Source organism: Thunnus albacares, chromosome 6, assembly GCF_914725855.1.
Source record: "Thunnus albacares chromosome 6, fThuAlb1.1, whole genome shotgun sequence".
NCBI classification, from domain to species: domain Eukaryota; kingdom Metazoa; phylum Chordata; class Actinopteri; order Scombriformes; family Scombridae; genus Thunnus; species Thunnus albacares.
In genome coordinates this window covers 17,378,305-17,398,060 of record NC_058111.1, presented here as the reverse complement: position 1 = coordinate 17,398,060, position 19,756 = coordinate 17,378,305, and the positions used below count along the sequence as shown (strand labels likewise).

Below are 19,756 nucleotides of genomic sequence, written 5' to 3'. Positions count from 1 at the left end.
TATTTATTTAACCAGATTTTACAGTAATGTCTGCCAGCCGTCAGCAGGTAACAGCAATAGATAACAGTCATACCTTACAACTAAAGCAAGTTAAAATTATAGTACAAAACAAAAACAATCTATAGAAACCATTTCAAGAGTAAGAAAATAATTGTTGTGTTCTGGAAACGAAATTAAGTGCAGAGATAAAATGAGTTAGATGTAGATGGGATTTGAAGAAAATTCCAGTCAGCAGGAGCAGCTGCCTGAAAGGCTGTAGAATCAATTATGGTGTGAGTGAGAGTGGGAGGGAGTGAAAATGGAGCTGGAAAGTGGGGAATGACAAACATTAATCTAGACAGGTATGAGGGAACTGCACTGCTAAGGGTTTTGTAAAATAAGATGTGTATTTTTAATGTTATTCTAAAAAGATGAGACATACAGCTTCATTAAGTTTGCAGAGGAGTGGAGAGGTTTCATAACATGATCATGGTAAATCTGAGATTTGAAGGATGTTTATTGTCAAATTTACTGAGAAGTGATTTAGATAAACGGTGAATGCCAATGTAATCCAACCGAGAAATTATGTAAAGTATACAGATATAAAAGTGCACAGACTAGTATAGCTTCCTCTTGCCAAAATCCCATAGTTTTTCCAGGAGAAGCTGAATTAATTTAAAATTTAAAATTTAAAAATCCTCTATGTCTACTCCAACTCCAACAAATTCAAGGGGTTTCAGCTGGGCTATAACAAGGTTATAAAAGTGTTCACAGTGATGATGCATAATGATGCATTATCATGCTTTCCTGTCTGGTAACCTAAGTCTGTTTAAAAGTCACATGTGTGGTTATACTCATTCTTTGATTAAAAAACAGAAGACACATTCAGTCTGCTCTAATGAAATGTGTTGCATTTTTCTAGCACAATACCATTAATTAGGGTTTCCTAAATCATGGTGATCCATCTGTCAGTGGAAGACAGTTCCATTTTCCTCACAAATACTGACACTAACAAACCTGACATTCCTTTTTTTCTCATTATTTTCAACAACCTCATGTGCAGAACCAAACCAACAATGAACTCATCCTACTCCCAAGTATAATATTGAAAATCTCCAGCCAAATCCTTTAAGCACACTCAGTGGAGTTTTTGACCATTAGTAGCGTCATGATGCAATATTTCAGTCAGTTGGTGTCTCTACTAGAATGTTAACAAGGATGCATGAATAAATGCACAAGCATGTGAGTGACATGGTAAACATTCCTGCCAATTGCAGAGGGCATGCAAGTCCCACTATTCCACCGATCATCAGTTGGTGGAGTTTATGGGCCGAGAAATGTAGCAATTTGCTTGGAACAGGCAGGTAAGAAGGAGACGGCTAAAAATTTAAACATGGACAGTGCAGGTTTCAAAAGATTTCAACAATGTTAATGAGGATGGAAATGCACTTTTTTGTTTGTTCAGCTTCAAGGATACAAACAATGCATTTTGGGTAGAAACATTGAATGTAAACACAAACTAGTGTATTTGCTTGCAAGAAAACTGACAACTTTGCGATTTTTTTTTAGAAAAAGAATGATCAATATACCAAAAGAGTGTTTTTAATGAGTACTTGTTAAACATGAGTCAGAATTCTGTGCACTGGAGGGAATTTTTAACTTTATATATATCACAATATGTTGTACTGAATGCAGACTTTGTGTTTTTAAGTTTTATACACAAGGTCATTCTCAAGCAGCTGCAAAATTAATTTCTACCAGTTCCCTAAATTAAGTTTAGCTTTCCCCCCTAAGTTCAAGACACCATAGTTTTTATGGTTGTAGTTTCATCAGATGGAAATATGGTTGATGCCTTCTACATCATTATACATACATTTGGGATCTCCATTATAATTTAAAATAAAGATGGATCCATTACTGGGTGCAGCAGGGTTAAAGAGATTAATATCTAAGTTTCTGTTAAGCAATTACAGGAGTACAGATTATTACCAAGTGTTACATTTTTATTTCTTCACTAACTCTATGGAAACTTTCACATTAATACAAGTACAAATCCAAATGCAATTTTCTCTCTGTGTGTCTTCATGTTTTGCAGGGCCTGTTCTTGGCCTTCGTCACTTACAGCTAATGGATGTCTTTACCCAGTATGCCTATAATGACAGTTTCTACGACAATGGAACATGGGGCTTCAACGAAACAGACCAAGAACAAAAGCACCCATACAACTACTATGCCATGCTGCTCACGCTGCTCATCTTTATTATCGTCTTCGGCAACGTGCTAGTGTGCATGGCTGTGTCAAGAGAGAAGGCTCTGCAGACCACCACCAACTACCTGATCGTCAGCCTGGCTGTGGCTGACCTACTGGTAGCCACACTGGTTATGCCCTGGGTCGTCTACTTGGAGGTAGGAGAGCAGATGCGCACACACACACACAGACACACACACACACACACACACACACACACACACACACACACAGACACACACACACACACACACACACACACACACACACACACACACACACACACTCTTTGTACATACTCGAAGAGACATAAATAAGCTGACATGCCCTATACAGCAGACATGCTCTCCCTATTGCTTTCTCAACCTCTTTTTCTCTGTTTATCTTGTGTCATTGGACCAGGATTAGAAAACAAAAGTGGGGATAAATGAGAAATAAGGATTTGCAGACTTGCAATGTAATAGCTATAAGAAGATTCATACCATTAATAAAACATAAGAGGGTAAGCTCTGAAAGCAATTAACGCTTCACTTTAGGAAAGAATATAATCAACTTAAAAGACAGGATTCAGTTTGGCATTAAGAGGTCAAAGATAAGAAAGCATTTTAAACATATGACAGGTATTTATACGAAAACTGGCACCAGTAAAATAATGGTGAATAAAGGGTTTGAGCCAAGCAAGCTGCCTGCAGTTATCAGCAGGTCAGAGGCTCAAGGTGAAACAAGGGTGAAGGTTAATGTGTTCACATCAGTATTGTAAATATCAGTCCTGCAGTGGTTAATGTAGCAGCACTATGTGACAACATCAAAATGTCAGACCAGTCCGTTCAGTCAGAGGTCAGATGTTTATGAATAATTCTTCCTAATTCTGGGATACATCATTTGGCATTCTCGGCTGTGTGGGATAATGCAGACCTGTTTTTTAAAAGCAGTTATGACACATAAGTGCCTGCTAACCAGTGCAGCCTAAAACAGAACAGAGACTGAGGTCAAGCATAAAATCATCTCTAGTCTAAGAAATCAATAACGAACAGGATGTGGGCTATCTTTTGGAAAAATATCTCTCTATCTCTCCATCTTTGCTCATCTCTTCTGTCTATCTACGTGGTCCTGGGGTTATTTCTGACCATCAGGCTTTAGGTCACGCTGTCTGATGTTGAGAAAGGCAATCTAAGACTACAGGGACTCTAATCCTCCTGCGTCTCTCAGTGAGCCATAATGATTATCACTCTGATCAGATTACAGTGTATAAATCCAAGGGATGTCATGGCCTCTCCATGTCACTATGTATATTTGTTTGTACATACAGAACAATGGTGATTGGAAATGTGTCACTCAGCCATCATACAGGAATATTAATACTTTTGCTATTGGCAAGTATTAAATTGCTATTCCAATGCTGTTGCTGTTACCAATGAACAAAAAAAGACTTTTTTGTGATCATTGGCAACAATTATCAGACTTTAGTTTGTTTGTCCATAAGGTATACAACCAGCATAATGTGTTTGTTTTTATCAGAATTATATACTTGCTTTCTCTGTTGATGTGGGCAGCTGGGTAGACACAGAGGGAGCCTTGATCAAACCATTTTAGAAAAGTGGGAGTTGAATTTTAACCAGCTCTCAGCTATCAGAGCTCCAAGTTGTAACATATAATATTCTCAATTAAATATTAATGTTTATATCATAACAGAAAAGTGAGTCTCTGATTATGTTAAGTGGTTTGAATTGCACAGATGTTTGTTGCTAACTGTTTTTGTTCATGGACAACACATTTGGACTGTGATGAGCACTGGAACCAAACTGAAGAAAGTTGTAGTACTGTGTGTGTTTCCTGAGCAACCCTATCGCTTTGGTATCAGACGATTGTGCAAAACCCCAGATCATGTTCAATTTGATTGTTTTTCACCTCCAGCACTATGGGGGTTTTTTTTGTTTTTTTACACTTTGTCTAAATTATTATTGCTTTGGTTAAGGCATATAAACTATGATTAATTTATGGTTATGATTAGGCAACATTGACATATTATCACCATGAACTTGTTAGTGAGCAGTTGTCTATGTACACATCCAGCAGACATATAGCAATATTAGAATTCATTTGGAGTTACGTTTCTATCCACCTGGCGAATGTAAGTCCAATATTCACTCTCTTTTTAGCTCTGTCTTTGCACTCCACCAACTCCTGAGGGAAATGCTCCACCACACTTACCAGTCTGTCAGCTGTTTGGTGCTGAGCAGGAGGCAAACAAGGGGTTTTTAGAGCATCTTCGCAAAAAACAGCTGACTGCTGCTACCGAAAATGACACTGATGAGAGCGGTGAGAGTGAACCAAAACAGTAAAGTTGTGGTACAAAAAAACAAACAAAAAAAAAAGCTTAAGGATGCTGAAATGCTCTGCCAGACTGAGGGGAACAGCACAGTCTGTTGATAGTCTATGGGTTTAGGTATAAGTGACCACTTTCACATACAGTGTAAGTAGTCATGTGATCCCCTGTTAATATAAAAATACAGATTATAGCCGCTTTAAGGGTAGGAAAAGATTGTGGTTATGTTTCATAATAAGGCAACAAAGTCCAGTCTCTTTGTGTTGAAAGGAATCATTCAGTATGGATGTCATTCTCAGGGATATTGGGTTGTTTTTGGAGACATATTTGACAGTTGTGTTTCCTGTAACCTTACTTTGTTAAGGACATATAAACATCAGTTTACAATAACACTTTTATACTGCTGTCTTGTTCCTGCTGGAATCTCCTGCTGTTTTTTGTGTTAAATTTGGAGAAAGGCCATCAGTGTCACACAGTCCTTTCTTACAAGATGAGGACAGGAACAAGCATGAAAAATGGTTTAAGTTATAGTTTAGGTAGTTCAACAAATATTTTGACTGAAAATGTGTCCTCTACAATAATTTCTCATTAAACTTTAAGCAATTTGGTATGTCTTAGGTGTTCTGTTGGATAATCCCTGAGATCATTTGTAAAGAAACTCTGAAACAGGATACTTGTGTGGTCTGTTGGTTCATATAGGATCAATGGCGGTGGAGCCACAGTATAGGATTGTTGCTATTTTGCTCACTAACTTATTTGCTGGATATATTTAGATACATTTAGATCACACATTCTGTCACAAAATTATTTATGTGAGCCACAGGAATTTCTGTAGCTCATAACAAGACTGCCATGATAAATATTTCATATAGTTTAAGAATTGATTACAGTTTCACAATGTTTTCCTGAACACATGTTTGGGGGAGATGGAGGGTGATACAGACCAATGCCAGGCAACAAGAACAATCCCATTTGAGCAGTTTCTTACACAGAGAAGTACTCCACCCTATTTATATTCTTATCTGTCTTACCATCGTTTTATCCCTAGACTAATAACAACAATCTTGAAGTTCTCCACAGATTAATATGCTGAGAACTAAGCACTGAAGGTTTGTCAGAGTCAAATGGATTACCCAGCATGTGTTTGGAGTGAGATGCTCATCTGATTTTGTCGTACCCATCTAAGGCTGTCAGCCCGCCTGCTAATGTGAAGTGGGATAAACTGAGACAGTATTAGTTGGACTCAAATACTCTAAATCCTTGCAAATAATAAATTAAAAGTTGGAATGTTGATTTTTCTGATGGCCTGAGTCTACTGATTAAGGTTAACAGTCAAATACAGATAAACACATCAAAAAGTTTATAATAATCTCTAAATTTACATTTGAGTCGGGAAAATGAAGATTAGGAATTCACAACAGCTGAGCTTTGGTTGAGAGGCTTCTTTAAATTTGTTTATTCATTTCATGTTGTTCAAAACATGCTTCCTCTTCCATTTCTTAAGATAATGACAACATTTAGCATTATCTGTTCAGTGTTTGGTAACAATGTTGTGACTTAACAACATCTATACTCGCCCGATACATGCTAACTATTTTTCTTTATCTATCTGCAGACATTTTTACTTTATTTTAGTGTCACAGACTGTGGCTGTGAATGAGAATCTCGTGTTAAAAATGCATTAGCATGAACTACAGTGAGAGCTTAGTCACAGAGTGTGGGCAGGGCATTTAACTTGCCCTTTATTATTAAATGCTAAATTAGCATTAATTACCACAGTTTTCGCTTTCTGCCAAGTGTGACTGATTTAGAGCACATATGGTGGGCACATTATGCTTGACTTCAGGTTTAAAGTTTGTTTAAAATCAAGGTGAATAAAAATGCATCAATGCTTTTTGGGGGGAAAATGAAGCTTTTCATCCCTGACTTTTATAAGGCTTCATATTGGGTTGACGATGGAGTTTTCAAGACTAGAAAATGTCATTAATGTCATGTCATTAAAACTACATTAAGATCTTCTTCAAGAAAGACCTGAGAACAAGAAAAAGTCATAGTCAACCATCCAGCTAGCATACAAGACCAAGACATTTAAAGCCAGACAACAACAGCAATAGACAAAGGAGAATTAAATTAAATAATTATATATAATAATAATAATAATAATAATAATAATAATAATAATAAAAATATTAGATGGTAAAACTTTAAAATCTTCAAGTGAAATTAAAGGATCCAGCTTCAGTGCAGTTTGCAGTTCGTTTTGCTGAGAAGGTGCATAGTGCATGAAACGTGCGTACCCATAATGCTAATCTAATGTTAAGTAATTAATGAAGTGTGTTCTGTTGTTACAAGATTTAAATGAGAGAGGAGATGAGGCTTTAATGGGAGAGCTTTGTAAATGAATGTCATGATGTAATTACAGTATTCCCTCTTGTCAATAAGCAAGTCCACCAAACTTTGTGATCCAGAGTAATGAGTATAAAATTATTTGTTATGCCAGTGATATGTAATATGTGCAAGCAATGTATCTTATGTTCTTTGAACAGATGTTTGTCTTTGTAGTACTTTTCAAAGTGTCCTTTTATGTATGCACTTCTTCTATGAAAGGTCCTACAATAATAAAGGTTATTGTTTATTATTATTATAATAAATTCCATAAAGACAGCCAAGTTTGAGATGAAAGAGCAGGATGTGTTGGTTTCATTTAACTTTGATTTTAAGTGATGTCTGAAATTGCACTGTCGTACCTATTTTTTCTCAGTTCCTCAGCCTCCATTACTGCATTTTCAATTTCCCAACACCTTACCTTTGCAAATTAAGTCAGAATGCTGATACATCCTGAATTATAATACACTATGCACATATGCACAGTCTGAAGCCATAAATTAAGTCAGAAGACTGGGGGCAAAATAGCAAGGACAAAATTGAGAAATTGTATTGTATTGTATAATGTATTTCCCTCAGTCAACATTTCATAACAGTTATTCTCTTTTAGCATAGCTTTGTTTTGATTTCATTGCCTGAGACATGGTGCAGTTTCACATCTTCTATGTGTGGCCCTACACTGATGTGATTAGACCTGTGTTGTAGCCATGAGGGCCTGTAGTGGTTTTTTAGCTCTTGTGAGCAAGGCCGTGGGAAGTAGGGGTGCCGGCTCAGTTTTAAAGCTAGAGTGGAGATTCTGGTATCATATGAAACTAGATGACCTAAGGAATCAAGGAATGTCATGCTAGCTTGTCAGGAAGGGGGCTAAATAACGAAAGTTAGGCTAAATTTTGGCAAGGGATAAATTGACATTGCCATTTTCAAAGGGGTACCTCTTACCTCAAGATATCTGAATGAAAATGGGTCCTATGGGTACCAACAAGTCTCCCCTTTACAAACACGCCCACTTTATGCTAATCATATGCAGTTTTTGCATGCAGTATAAATGTGTTATTTTCACCTATTCTAAAATGGTGTATTTGAATATTTCTGCATACTGGGGTCCCTAAACAGTCTCAGAATTGCATAAGTTGGGTATGACTGGAAAGCTGAGACTCTTGTGGATTCAATGAGCCCAAACGTATTCATGTGTGATGATGTTAGTCTCCATAGTAGCCAATTAATTGTATTTTCTTTTCTTTTCTAATCATGTAAGAAAACATGCACAGCCGATGTACATTTTACATTTGTACATTTTATTTTACTTTACCCCCCACTTGAAACATGTTCCCATGGCTATGCTTGTGAGCCTGATACATTTGTTATGGGCTACAGCAATGGTGAAGATATAAAAAGTATGATGTGGGGCCCATGGAGCTGGTGAGAGGAGCAACCTGTAGATTGAAAAAGAAAGATCAAGAAGAGGAAGTGATAGGAGTGACGGAGAGAGACAGGCAGAGTGAATGCAGAGGATAGTGTAGAGACACAGAGAATACAAATGTCAGGAGCAAAAGGTTGGAAAAATGCAAAAGAGGAGGAAAGAGGAGAGGTTGCGACAGGGAGAAGGGCACTCATTAGGCTGTCGGATCATTCTGCAATCACCTTTAGTGTTGTAGACATCAGCAATAACATATGTCTCTTTAAACTGGCTCTTAATTTTATGAAGACGCAGCCTGGGGATAAAGATTAATCAGCCACAGAGAGGTAGGGGTTGCACCCCAAACACACACATCTTTCTTACTCTTTTCAGAGCTGTGGGAAGAAACGGGTAGCCTGCAGTGTCAGGTGGGTTGGGTGGCGTTGGAGCACTCAGGCCTGTCAGAGCATCACTGATGATATTAGTTTTATCATGTAACAGAAAGCAGCAGAGATATGAATACAAATAGGTTTCTATCATGTCTTTGATTGAAAGCCACTTGGGACTCAGGACCTGGGTGCATGTTATAGGATAATTACCTCACTAACATTGAGGGTAGATTTGCAATAATCTATAGTGTTTATTTCCTGCTGTTGTCAGTGAGAAGATGTCAGGTATTTTACGTACACTGTAAAATGTATTTTGTTCTATATTTATCCGTTTTATGTCTTTCGCTCTTTCCTCCCATGCTTCAGTTATGCTCTTTATTCACTCTCTCTTTCTGTTACTGGTGTGGAAATAGTATTAAAGATATTCATGGAGGCTTGACTGTAAGGATTGCTTTTTGTTGCAGAAGGAAAACACATAGTTTCTGCTGAAGTGTGGGCAAATGCACTGTCTTTGTTGTGTTGACTGTTGCTGTAAACTGCTATTTGTTGATTTTTTTCTTTTCTAGGTAGTAGGAGAATGGCGCTTCAGCAAGATCCACTGTGACATCTTTGTCACTCTGGATGTGATGATGTGTACAGCCAGCATCCTCAATCTCTGTGCCATCAGCATTGATCGGTGAGTTCACCACTGTTCAGATTGTTTAGTCCTGCCTGTCATGCTTCCTGCATGGATTTCCAAAGGAAATCTTTACCTTCTGAATAACAAAAGAGAACGGGCAGCTTTTAAGTGCATGACCATCAAAGCCCACAAGTCTATTTACTGACTAAATGCCTTTTCCTGACATAGATTTCACACCATGCACAACACCTCATTTCATGTATATTTGCACGGAAGTACAATACTGCATGGAAGTACAATACCAGTCCTAATTACTGGCCTCCAGATGTTCCAGGGTTATAAATGTGAATATGTCAATATGACAAATTATGGCAATTTCAGAACTAAAAAGTGTGCATAATCCAATGAACGCCTGTAAAACAGGTGCATAGGAGAATGACATTTGATGGCAAAGTTGTGGCCTCCTGAACAATGTCAACACAAACTTGATTAAAGAAGCACATATGTTTTAGTCAAAGTGAGCCACTCCGGCCGTCGCCATCTTGGCAATGTGTGACTCTAACTAACTCCCGGCCAATCCAAAATGGGCAAAGAAGCGCGCCGATTGGCTGAAACAAGCCAACTAGCAGCTAGCAGACCTGTCACCAGCCTCAAGTGGTCATTTAAGGAATTGTTTTTGGCACTTCCGCATTGGCTTCATTTTTCAGCCCCGGAGGTTGCTGTTTGGTGCCGTCACGGGCAAGTTCGCTATCACGGTGACAATGTTGATTCGGTAATGATACCATGACGTAATTATTTTTACAGTCTATGCTCTGAGCACACCCATCAGTGATGCTGTCAGATGTGCAAAAGACTTGAAACTTTCAACCAGGAGGGCAGTCAAACACTGCTTTTCAGCCTGCTGTCAAGTTACTCTTTAATAATGGCCCCTGGGAATGTCGGTGCACAGCAACTCCATTCGTCTCCAATGCAATAATCTGACGTAAGACAATATGTTTTATCTAAATAAATACACAAATAAATAAAGTGCTATTTGAAACACCAGTGCATGACAGCAACTTATGTTTTGTCATAAGACCTTTTCCTTCTGAATTCATTAATACCTTGTCCAAAAATACATTCACAGCACTTGTTAGTTGTTTAACTGGCATGATGACTCAGGGATTAATGACGGTGCCTCAATTAAAGTACAAACAGTTGATGGAAGCAGAATTAAATTGGAAAGCTGCTCATCTGAAGAGCATGTAAAGCTTGAGCTTTCAATAAGAAACTGCAAGAAATAATCATGTAATCCTGACAACCAGGCCCTGGGTGTGTGAGAGATCTGTGTGTTGTGGATGTAGCGCTTAAATCTGAAGAACACCAAGGACACAACATCATCAAAATCATCATTCCCATATTCTCATTTTATAGAATCCCATCATGTTTAATTTTACATGATTTTCTGCTTGGCTGCAATTTCATCTTAAATCCATATGCAAAACAAATACTCACCATGGTCACACACACACACACTGACAATTTCAATTCTTATTGATGTGATTGAATAAGAATACAAATATTCCTCATACATATGTGGAGAAAATCTTATTAGTCTGAATACTCTCATAGTAGATCATTGTTTGTATGTACTTGAAATGAATGTGACAAGCATGACGGAGAGGAAAAGCATCAACATTTACATTTAGAAATTATTTATATGATGTGTGCATGCTTGCTGTGTACTTTTGAATACTTATCACTGACAGGATGAGTGTGACATTATCAAGATCCACTTCCCCTGGCTTGAGTACTTTTCAGTGTCTACCAAAATTATGCTCATTTGTGAAAGTTCAGATAAGAGTCACGGACAAATGTGTTTCCTTTTATCAGTTCAGCAGCTCCAGGCAGCATTGTAATTTATACATCAAAGGATTATATCTTTCTCTGTAAACTTTGTTCATCGATGTGGGGCGAATTGGGAGGTGATCTGTATTTCTGTGAATCCATGCACATACAAATATCGACAACTTACTTTTGAAATTTTGCGACTAAAGGCTGTTAAAGAGGTCACTTAGTTAGTTAGTTACTCTATTGTTAAAAGGATGAATACTTTATTAGCGTTTGGAGTTGGGGTGCCCTCCAACAATGGCCAGTTAACTCACAACTTCTTTTAATGCAGAACTAATGGGACCAAAATTGCTTTTGTGTAGGAGGTGATATGAATATACGCATGCCAAATATGATTTAACAGCACTCCAACAATGTTGACAAACGCCAGACCTTTTTAAGTTGAATTGGAAAGATATTTACTGATCATTGTGCTTTCAGTGAGTCATGGGCTATGATGTCTGAGCAGTAACATATAGTAAAATAAAAGATGTTTCTGTAAAGTTTATGTGCTGTTTATAATTTTTTGTTGCAAAAAGTGATTCAAGAGGATATATTCAGTTTGATATTAAAATGTGTTTGCATACACAATTATGACACAACAAATACCGTGAGAACAGCAAAAGACTGTTCAAGATGTGAATTGTCAGCTCTCTATAATAATCCAATTGATTTGCTTCCTTAATCCTTAATCTTAATCCAGAAAGTGTTTGGAGTTTTGCTTTAAGAAACAGAAATTCTTGAAACCAGATGCCATCGGGGTACAAACACTTGATGTGGCATACAAAGTTGCACATCAGTTTGATTACAAAATACAGATGTAATGCACATTTTGTATCATTCATGTTGCCATGCTACTCAAATTTACCGATCTGAAAGGGCAGGCCTTCAAGCGTTCTACAAGAATTTGTAGGTGGCACCATTAATTTAATGCAGCACAGATTCTACCTGTAATCACATTCAACTTATATTTTTATGTGCAGAAAGTGAAATATACTGTAAAGCTCAACATATGAATCTATGTGACTTTAGACAGGGCTGTGTGTGCACCTCTACAAAAATAGCATGGACCGCCTGTATGTTGTGTTAAGTCGTTCTCTTTTGGGGATGACTACTGGCTCAGTTAAATTTCAAAATTCATAGTCAAATTCTGTGTGACTTGACCTGCATTAACGCACCATCAACTGTGCCATCTTGGTGCCGACAGGTCCGTTTTCCAGCCCCAAAACTGTGATACAAGTGCAGGTGGACAAAAAGTGTAACTGGCAACATACAGTACATGGAATAATACAATTACCATAGATTTATCCTGATGTCTCCTATGTGACTTTATAAACAAAGCCATTCAAAATAGTCTCTTGAAAGCCTTACCCACTTGACTTTATCAGACTTTGAAGATTTTCAAACTAAATAACACAGAAATCAATGAACGAGGTACAGTAGAAAGCTATGCATTTCCTGGTGATTACAGCAGGCTCACTAATAAGGTCAACCAACATACCAAGGTTAAATGATAAGGTCTTTCCTGCAAGACACTGGGGGGAAAACACAACCTATCTCAGTACCTCCTCTTCATGTAAACTGCAGCACACAGCACATAGCTATTTCAAAAGGTCCACTCCACCATCACAAAGGATCTGATGAAAGATGACAAGCAACATTTCTTGGTTTCACCACTTGTACATAGGCTTCATGTTCTTGGTCCTTCTTTAAGCTACATCTCCCACTGATGAAGGAAGAAAAATAAAAAAAAAAACAGACAAAGGATAATATGTGCCTTAAGCTCATCAAATCAAATTCAAATCATACAAGCGTATAACATAAAGTTCAGATGAACTCCCTCATCATATTTCCCATGTTATCTTGTCAGAAAGTATCATGTTTTTAGACATTACAACTAAAGCGGCTATTTTTTCTTCACCCCTTTCAGTTACACAGCAGTCGCAATGCCAATGCTGTACAACACTCGCTACAGTTCCAGGAGACGGGTCACAGTAATGATCTCTGTGGTGTGGGTACTGTCTTTCGCCATATCATGTCCCCTTTTGTTTGGCCTGAATAACACAGGTAAGAAAGAATACAATACACAACTGCTGCGGAGTCTTTGAATCAAAAATGTTTTTTCGTGGTATCTGACTAAATTGGTAGAGCAATTGTTATGCTGTACTGTATTATTCATGGGTACATCTACTGCACAGTACAGTGTGTACATTATATACATAAGCATTGTGACTAGTTAGCCTGCATATCTTTTAAATGTTTGTTGATATTTACATTAATATTTCACTAAAACAGAATGTCAATGTCAGTGGCCATGTGCAGTTACTACAGAAGTGAATACAAGGTGTCAAGAAACATTTTGCGAAGTTTTATACACTCACATATGCCAGTAAAGTATTACTTCATACTGAGATATAGCCACCTTTAGCTAGCCTGAGCCCTTTAACTGGGCTTTAACTGAGAATTACAGCTAAAGCTGGTTCCGATTAAGGGCCTTTTAGGAGGCGCCAACTTGTTGCTGTCCAGCTCCCATGGCTCGCGTCCTGTCACTTTGAAGCTCCACTCATCCCTCTGAGTGCCTTGATGTAATGTTGATTCAGCCGGGAGTCAGACCTTTGGAGTTGTGAACACCACAACTGTTTTCATGCGAGCAGTGGCTTCAGATCCAGGCAACATGAGATTCAGGAAACATCAAAGTAGAAACCACAGCAGCAGGAACCACTGAAAATGTAGCACCAACTATAAAATACAAGCAATCAACATTTGATTTAAAGCTATAGCAACTCATATTTAAAACATTTCTATTTTTCACAGACTATCACAATCACAGATTTGTATAGGAAATGGGCTGCATTTGTGTAGTGCTTTTACCCACTTGTGAGCATACACACAAGTTTGTAGTGCATGGCAAGGGCCTAACATCCATATTGCAGTTTAGTGACGGGTTCCAGGACACTTTGACATGTAGACAGGGGATCAAACCTCTAACCTTGTGATAAATGGACAAACCGCTTTACCTCCTGAGCCACAGGAACCCTGTGGTGTGAAGATAACAAGTATTTAACATGAACTGCACAATGAGTGTGACATCAATAGTGTATCCATGACAACTCAGTTGTTATCTGTGCCTGTGTGGCGAAAATTGTTGCCTAATCTGAGCCTGCCTTTACGGTCTCAAGTTAACTTGGTCCATTTTGGTCTTGAATCCAGAAGCTGTCTAAGGACTGTCACCCCAGTCTGTGCTGGTATGAAGGGAGTTAAAACATCAGTGATGTAGCTTTGGGCAAATTTGGCTGGCTTTAAAAGTAAATCAGTAAAATCTAAAATTAAGAAGCAACCAGTGCAGAGAGGATAAAATTAGGGTGATATGATCTTTACATTTGGCACCAGTCAGAAGTCCTGTGGCAGCATTCTGGATAAGCTATAAGACAGTTCTGAGTGAGGTAGGAATAAAAAGGGTTGCAGTGAGTGAGAGAGGGAAAAAATAAAATCGTGTGAATGACCTCCAAGTGAGGCGAGGGGAGGAGCTGTTACAGTTTTGGATGAATTTTCAAGAGACTTTATTAATAATCAAAGAGCAACCATCAGTTCTTAGCTGTAAGTTCAAGCTGCTGCACATTGCTCATTTTATTGTGGAATTTTTTTCAAGAGTCACAGTGGCAAAAAAAAACCTAAAGTAAACAAAAAAACAATTTTTGGCTGGAACATAACATGCAGTCTAAAGCCTTTATTCACCCTGTGCTTATCTCCACAGCTACTCGCGATGAGTCTCTCTGTGTGATCGCCAATCCAGCCTTTGTGGTGTACTCTTCCATCGTGTCCTTCTATGTTCCCTTCATCATCACGCTGCTGGTTTATGTGCAAATTTATGTGGTCCTGAGGAAGCGTAGAAAACGTGTAAACACAAAACCAAAGCAGCGTGTATGTCAGGCTGCCGACCCTGATATCGCCCCTTCGCTGAAGGTGAGCTGCTGTAGTAATATCACTCCTGTTTATGACTAAGACTTTTATTGCTTCAATATGATACTGAATTGATTTATACCTTTATTATGCCAGAGATCTTTATCTTTCTGTACAAGTTTTAGAATGATGTTTCTTTTCAACCAGTTGGGAAAAAAACATCAGAACATAAAAATCTCTTGCCCTTTGAGTTTATTTGTTTTCTTCATAAAACTGCAGTCAATAATTTTATCGACCCAATTATACTTGATGGTCTTATGTAGAGGCATTGTATTATGTAACAACATATCATAAAGGGGAAAAACACAGACAAGAAGAAGATTGATTTTCTCTGAAAAAACAATGGAGATTGAAAGGGCAAGGCTCAGTTTCACCTAAGGCATTTTAAATGTTTTTCTCCTCCTATATGTAAATGAAATACTCCTTTTAACCTTAATGTTACATTTATTGGCACATTTCAGTGTCGAAAAGTCGTCATGCAACACTAATTATGATGGCCCTTAATTGACCTTTTGCTATTCTGGTTATTGATTTTACTGACATAGTGAAACTCAATGGGCTCTGCACAGGAAAGCCATGTAATGCTTTTGATCCAGTGCACTACATTACTCATGTTCATGCTTGGATTTACTCTGCATGAACATGGATTTTTCTGTGTGTGTGTGTGTGTGGGTTACAGAAAAAAGGCAGGGAAAACATTCATAACTAACATGGCAGTTTACAGGGAATCCAGACTATACATTAATATGTAATTTAATGATCTGTGAAGTCATTATATGGCAGCATATTGAAAAATGACATACATAATCATTATGGAGTAAAATCTAATTTCAATAAAGTTTCACTGGTAGTGTTAATTGTTGGATGAGTTTGTTTCATCGTAGTGAAATAATCTCAGCCAATACTTTATTACGCTGTCAGGTTTATGGACTTGACTTTCAACTACAGATGAAGCTGCGGATTAGATTCTTGCTAAATAGTCTTTCTGTGCCAGAGCTCATTGTAGCCTTATTTGACCTGGGAGCCAGCTGGACCTGTGCTTCGACAGTCCTTTTGTTTTCAGTTGTGGCTTGAAATTGTACCGTCCGCTAGCCTAACACAGCTGTTTTCATTTCAGGATAAGTGCACTCATCCAGAGGATGTGAGGTTGTGCACCATGATTGTTAAATCTAATGGGAGTTTTCCTGTCAACAAGAAGAAAGTGGTGCGTGGTCTTTTTTTGATGTTGTTGTTCTTATTCTTTTGTTTGCAGCATTTTTTCCCCTAAAAATTTAATTGTTGGAAACACATTTGTTTTGCTTGTAAAAGATTTAGCAAGGTGTCACCTTGAGTTTCTGCATTTTTCCACATTTCCGCTTCTGTGAGCACAGCAAACCTAAAAAAAAAAGGCGAAAGCATAATAGTTTATCTATTTATCTACAAATTTAATTTATCTGCTACCTATTATTTTAAATGTCTCCCATTTTACAATAACCTAAATGAAAAATGGCAACCTAAATCCATGTTTTGTTTTTCTTTTGCTCCTCCTCACCTCGCTCAGATATTTATTAAAGATGTAGCCAATGAGGGGGAGGATCTGGAGCTGGATGAGCTGAACCACAGTGGCAGCAGCCAGAAACAGAAGCAGCAGCCTGAGTGCGCTCTTGGAGACACTTTGGCCACCAGCCACCAACTATTGATGCCAAACAAGGCCAACGCTAGCCCAACCTCCTCACCACCCACACCCCCTGAGGAGGGCAGGAAAGCAGAAAGGAATGGAGACCCTACAAAAGAGGCCATGGGGGATCCAGCACCTGTTGTGGCCAAAGCCTTCCAGACACAGGCCTTACCTAATGGCAAGACTCAGACCTCTGTGAAAACCATGAGCAAGAGGAAGATCTCCCAGCAGAAGGAGAAGAAGGCCACTCAGATGTTATCCATTGTCCTTGGTAAGTTTGTTACTGAAGTTTTTGTAAATTCACATTCATTGGTAAATTATTTATAATCAGTTACATTGAAGTTAATATTAAAGTAAATGCTGTTTTATGTGAGTGTACACATCAGAGTGGAACTAACATTGTGAAATGAAGCATTGCCACAACCAAATAACTGTTTCTGATATCTTCTAAACACACAAAACAATGTTCAGTAATCACATCAAACATCAAATCAGCATGGTATTAGGTTCAAAGTCTTCAAGATCAAATATGTCTTTCTATTATCATTTACTACAAGCTACTGCTATCTTGTAATGTACAATTTAGAAACCTGTTTTCTCTTTTGCACAAGCTCCTAGCAATCTTAGGTCCTCAGCTGCCTCTGCATGGGTTTTTATTTCCATCTAAAAATTTTTGGTAAGACCTAAAATAGAGTTTGAAAAGGCAAGACAAGACAGCCAGTGATGCAACTAAAGGAAATCATTCTGATACTTGCATTTTAGAGTCCTCTGTATGTGTAACATACAGAGGAGTTGGACATCCACATTTGGGTGTCTAATATAGGGATGTCAACAGTACTGAACTTGGTACTTCACATTATTTACATTAGATCAATTGGTGCCAATTTTCGGTACCTTGCAGGACTGAGGGTGAGCGCAGCTACAAAATAAATTTAAAAACACACATTTATTGACCAAAGCGTCTCACACCGAGGCTCTGACACTGACGGGTGCACCAACTTGCAGATACAAAGAGACATTACTGATCTATTTTACCAACCTGCACAGCAGCTAGCAGCCAATTAGCATGGCTAGCATCATTAGCATAGCCATGCCATGCTGTGTGTAGCCCATAGACTGCATAAAAATAAGGTGTAGCTGCGGTGGATTTAAATTAACGCAGCTGACGAACTATAAGCCTAGCATGCTAATCCTGCAATCTACCTGTAATAACAACCCATCACCCAGTTGGTGTGCTGAATGATTGAGACCAATATGCTACCAATTAGTGTGGTAGAGGGTGAGGGATTGAAAGAGCTAGTTTGGCACCTCAAGCCTGAGTATGTTATGCCATCGAGAGCTACTGCAACTTAACACATTGAAAATACTTTGAGGTGAAGAAGAATGAGGATGAGCAGACCACTGACTGCTAGACAGCTCTCAGAAACAAAAGCTAGATCACATCTTTTCTTAAAAATTAAACGGTTAGTTACCAGTTAATGGGTGTCAGTCTATTGAAAGCAAAATTAACTGAAACTGACATCCCGAGTCTAATGTAAGAGCCTCCTTCTTTTTCACTTTCCTGAATCTCTCTGCCTTTTTCTAATATTTCCATTTTTCCCATATCTCCCCAGGTGTATTCATCATTTGCTGGCTGCCATTTTTCATTACACATATCTTGAACACCCACTGCACAAAATGCAAGGTCCCTGCTGAGATGTATAATGCTTTCACATGGCTGGGCTACGTGAATAGTGCTGTAAATCCTATCATATACACCACCTTTAATGTCGAGTTCAGAAAAGCATTCATTAAGATCTTGCACTGCTGAACTGCGGCATCACTTGTCTGATCAGACTGAGGGAGGAGTGATGAATAAAAAGCATTTCTTCTAGCAAATACCTCATCCTGTTAAGGAAAACGCACCACAGGGGGAAACTGCGATCTGCTTTTTAAAGTTATGGAGCTGAGTGACTGAAACACTGACAGTGTCTTCTTGAAAGACATGTTGGCTCTATGTGAATTGTTTGTGGAGTCATGTTCTCCAAATCACTGAATGTAAAACAAGAAATGTCTGTAACATTGACCTGTTTCATGGAGAAAAGAAAAAATGTAATATTGTTCTCTAAAATCATTGTGCTTGTCACGTAAGGAGCCATCTGTGTATACCACACACATTCAAGTTGCAAATTGCTATTTATTGTGTGTGTATTTTTGTGTTTTGATGATGGAAATCTTCAGCAAATCTTATAGATATCAAGTCAGTGTTCATTGCAGTGTTAAAACTGATACGTGAGCTCTTAATCTTTAAAACTTATCACTGATTGGAATGTGTGTTAATGACAAGAGACAATTTACAGTACTCACTGTATAATATGGCTATGCCAATATCCACATATTTGCAATTTTATAAATTGTAAAATCATATATTATTATTATTATTATTATTATTATTATTTGCTGTATATAGTTTTTCTTAACACATTAACTGTGATTATATGCCTGAAATGGAAATGTGATGCATGCTACACTGCTCCTCTACTCAACTTCTCATGAAATGTATGTTTAACAAAAAAATTACAAAAGATGTCCAATAAATGAAGTGATGAGACACTGTAAAGGGCCACATGAATATCAGTGTTCACTGTGTGTATACAGACACATCCATAGATGACTTTACATTATTCAGCAGTCTCCCTCTTATCCCCAGGATTGGTTTGCAGTTTGAGTGATGATGTTTACCGGAAGTGAGTCTGAGCACTGCTGCAGTGCAGTTGTTCGGTGGCAAGCTAATGACCTGTATGTGGACTTTGCAGCTTCCAGGTATAATCATGTGGATGTGTGCAACCCCCGAATCAGCTCCCCACGGCCTTTCGCTGAGTAAGAATGAGGTGAACTAAAATAATAGCTACAGCAATACATCTATGTGTTTTTGTTTTGGACAACAAA

The 19,756-nt window shown here is 38.1% G+C and overlaps 1 protein-coding gene across 1 annotated transcript in view; it reads left to right on the top strand.

The window, feature by feature from the left end:
- The window catches only part of drd2a (dopamine receptor D2a), a 38,777-nt gene extending 19,540 nt beyond the window's left edge, over window positions 1-19,237 (top strand). The window contains exons 2-8 of the mRNA XM_044354218.1: window positions 2,075-2,385; window positions 9,290-9,399; window positions 13,142-13,278; window positions 14,966-15,174; window positions 16,289-16,375; window positions 16,712-17,099; window positions 18,442-19,237. Of these exons, the coding sequence (XP_044210153.1) occupies window positions 2,107-2,385; window positions 9,290-9,399; window positions 13,142-13,278; window positions 14,966-15,174; window positions 16,289-16,375; window positions 16,712-17,099; window positions 18,442-18,638 (1,407 nt within the window). The 5' untranslated portion in view covers window positions 2,075-2,106 and the 3' untranslated portion in view covers window positions 18,639-19,237. The remainder of the gene's footprint in view (window positions 1-2,074; window positions 2,386-9,289; window positions 9,400-13,141; window positions 13,279-14,965; window positions 15,175-16,288; window positions 16,376-16,711; window positions 17,100-18,441) is intronic.
- Window positions 19,238-19,756: the final 519 nt, after the last annotated feature.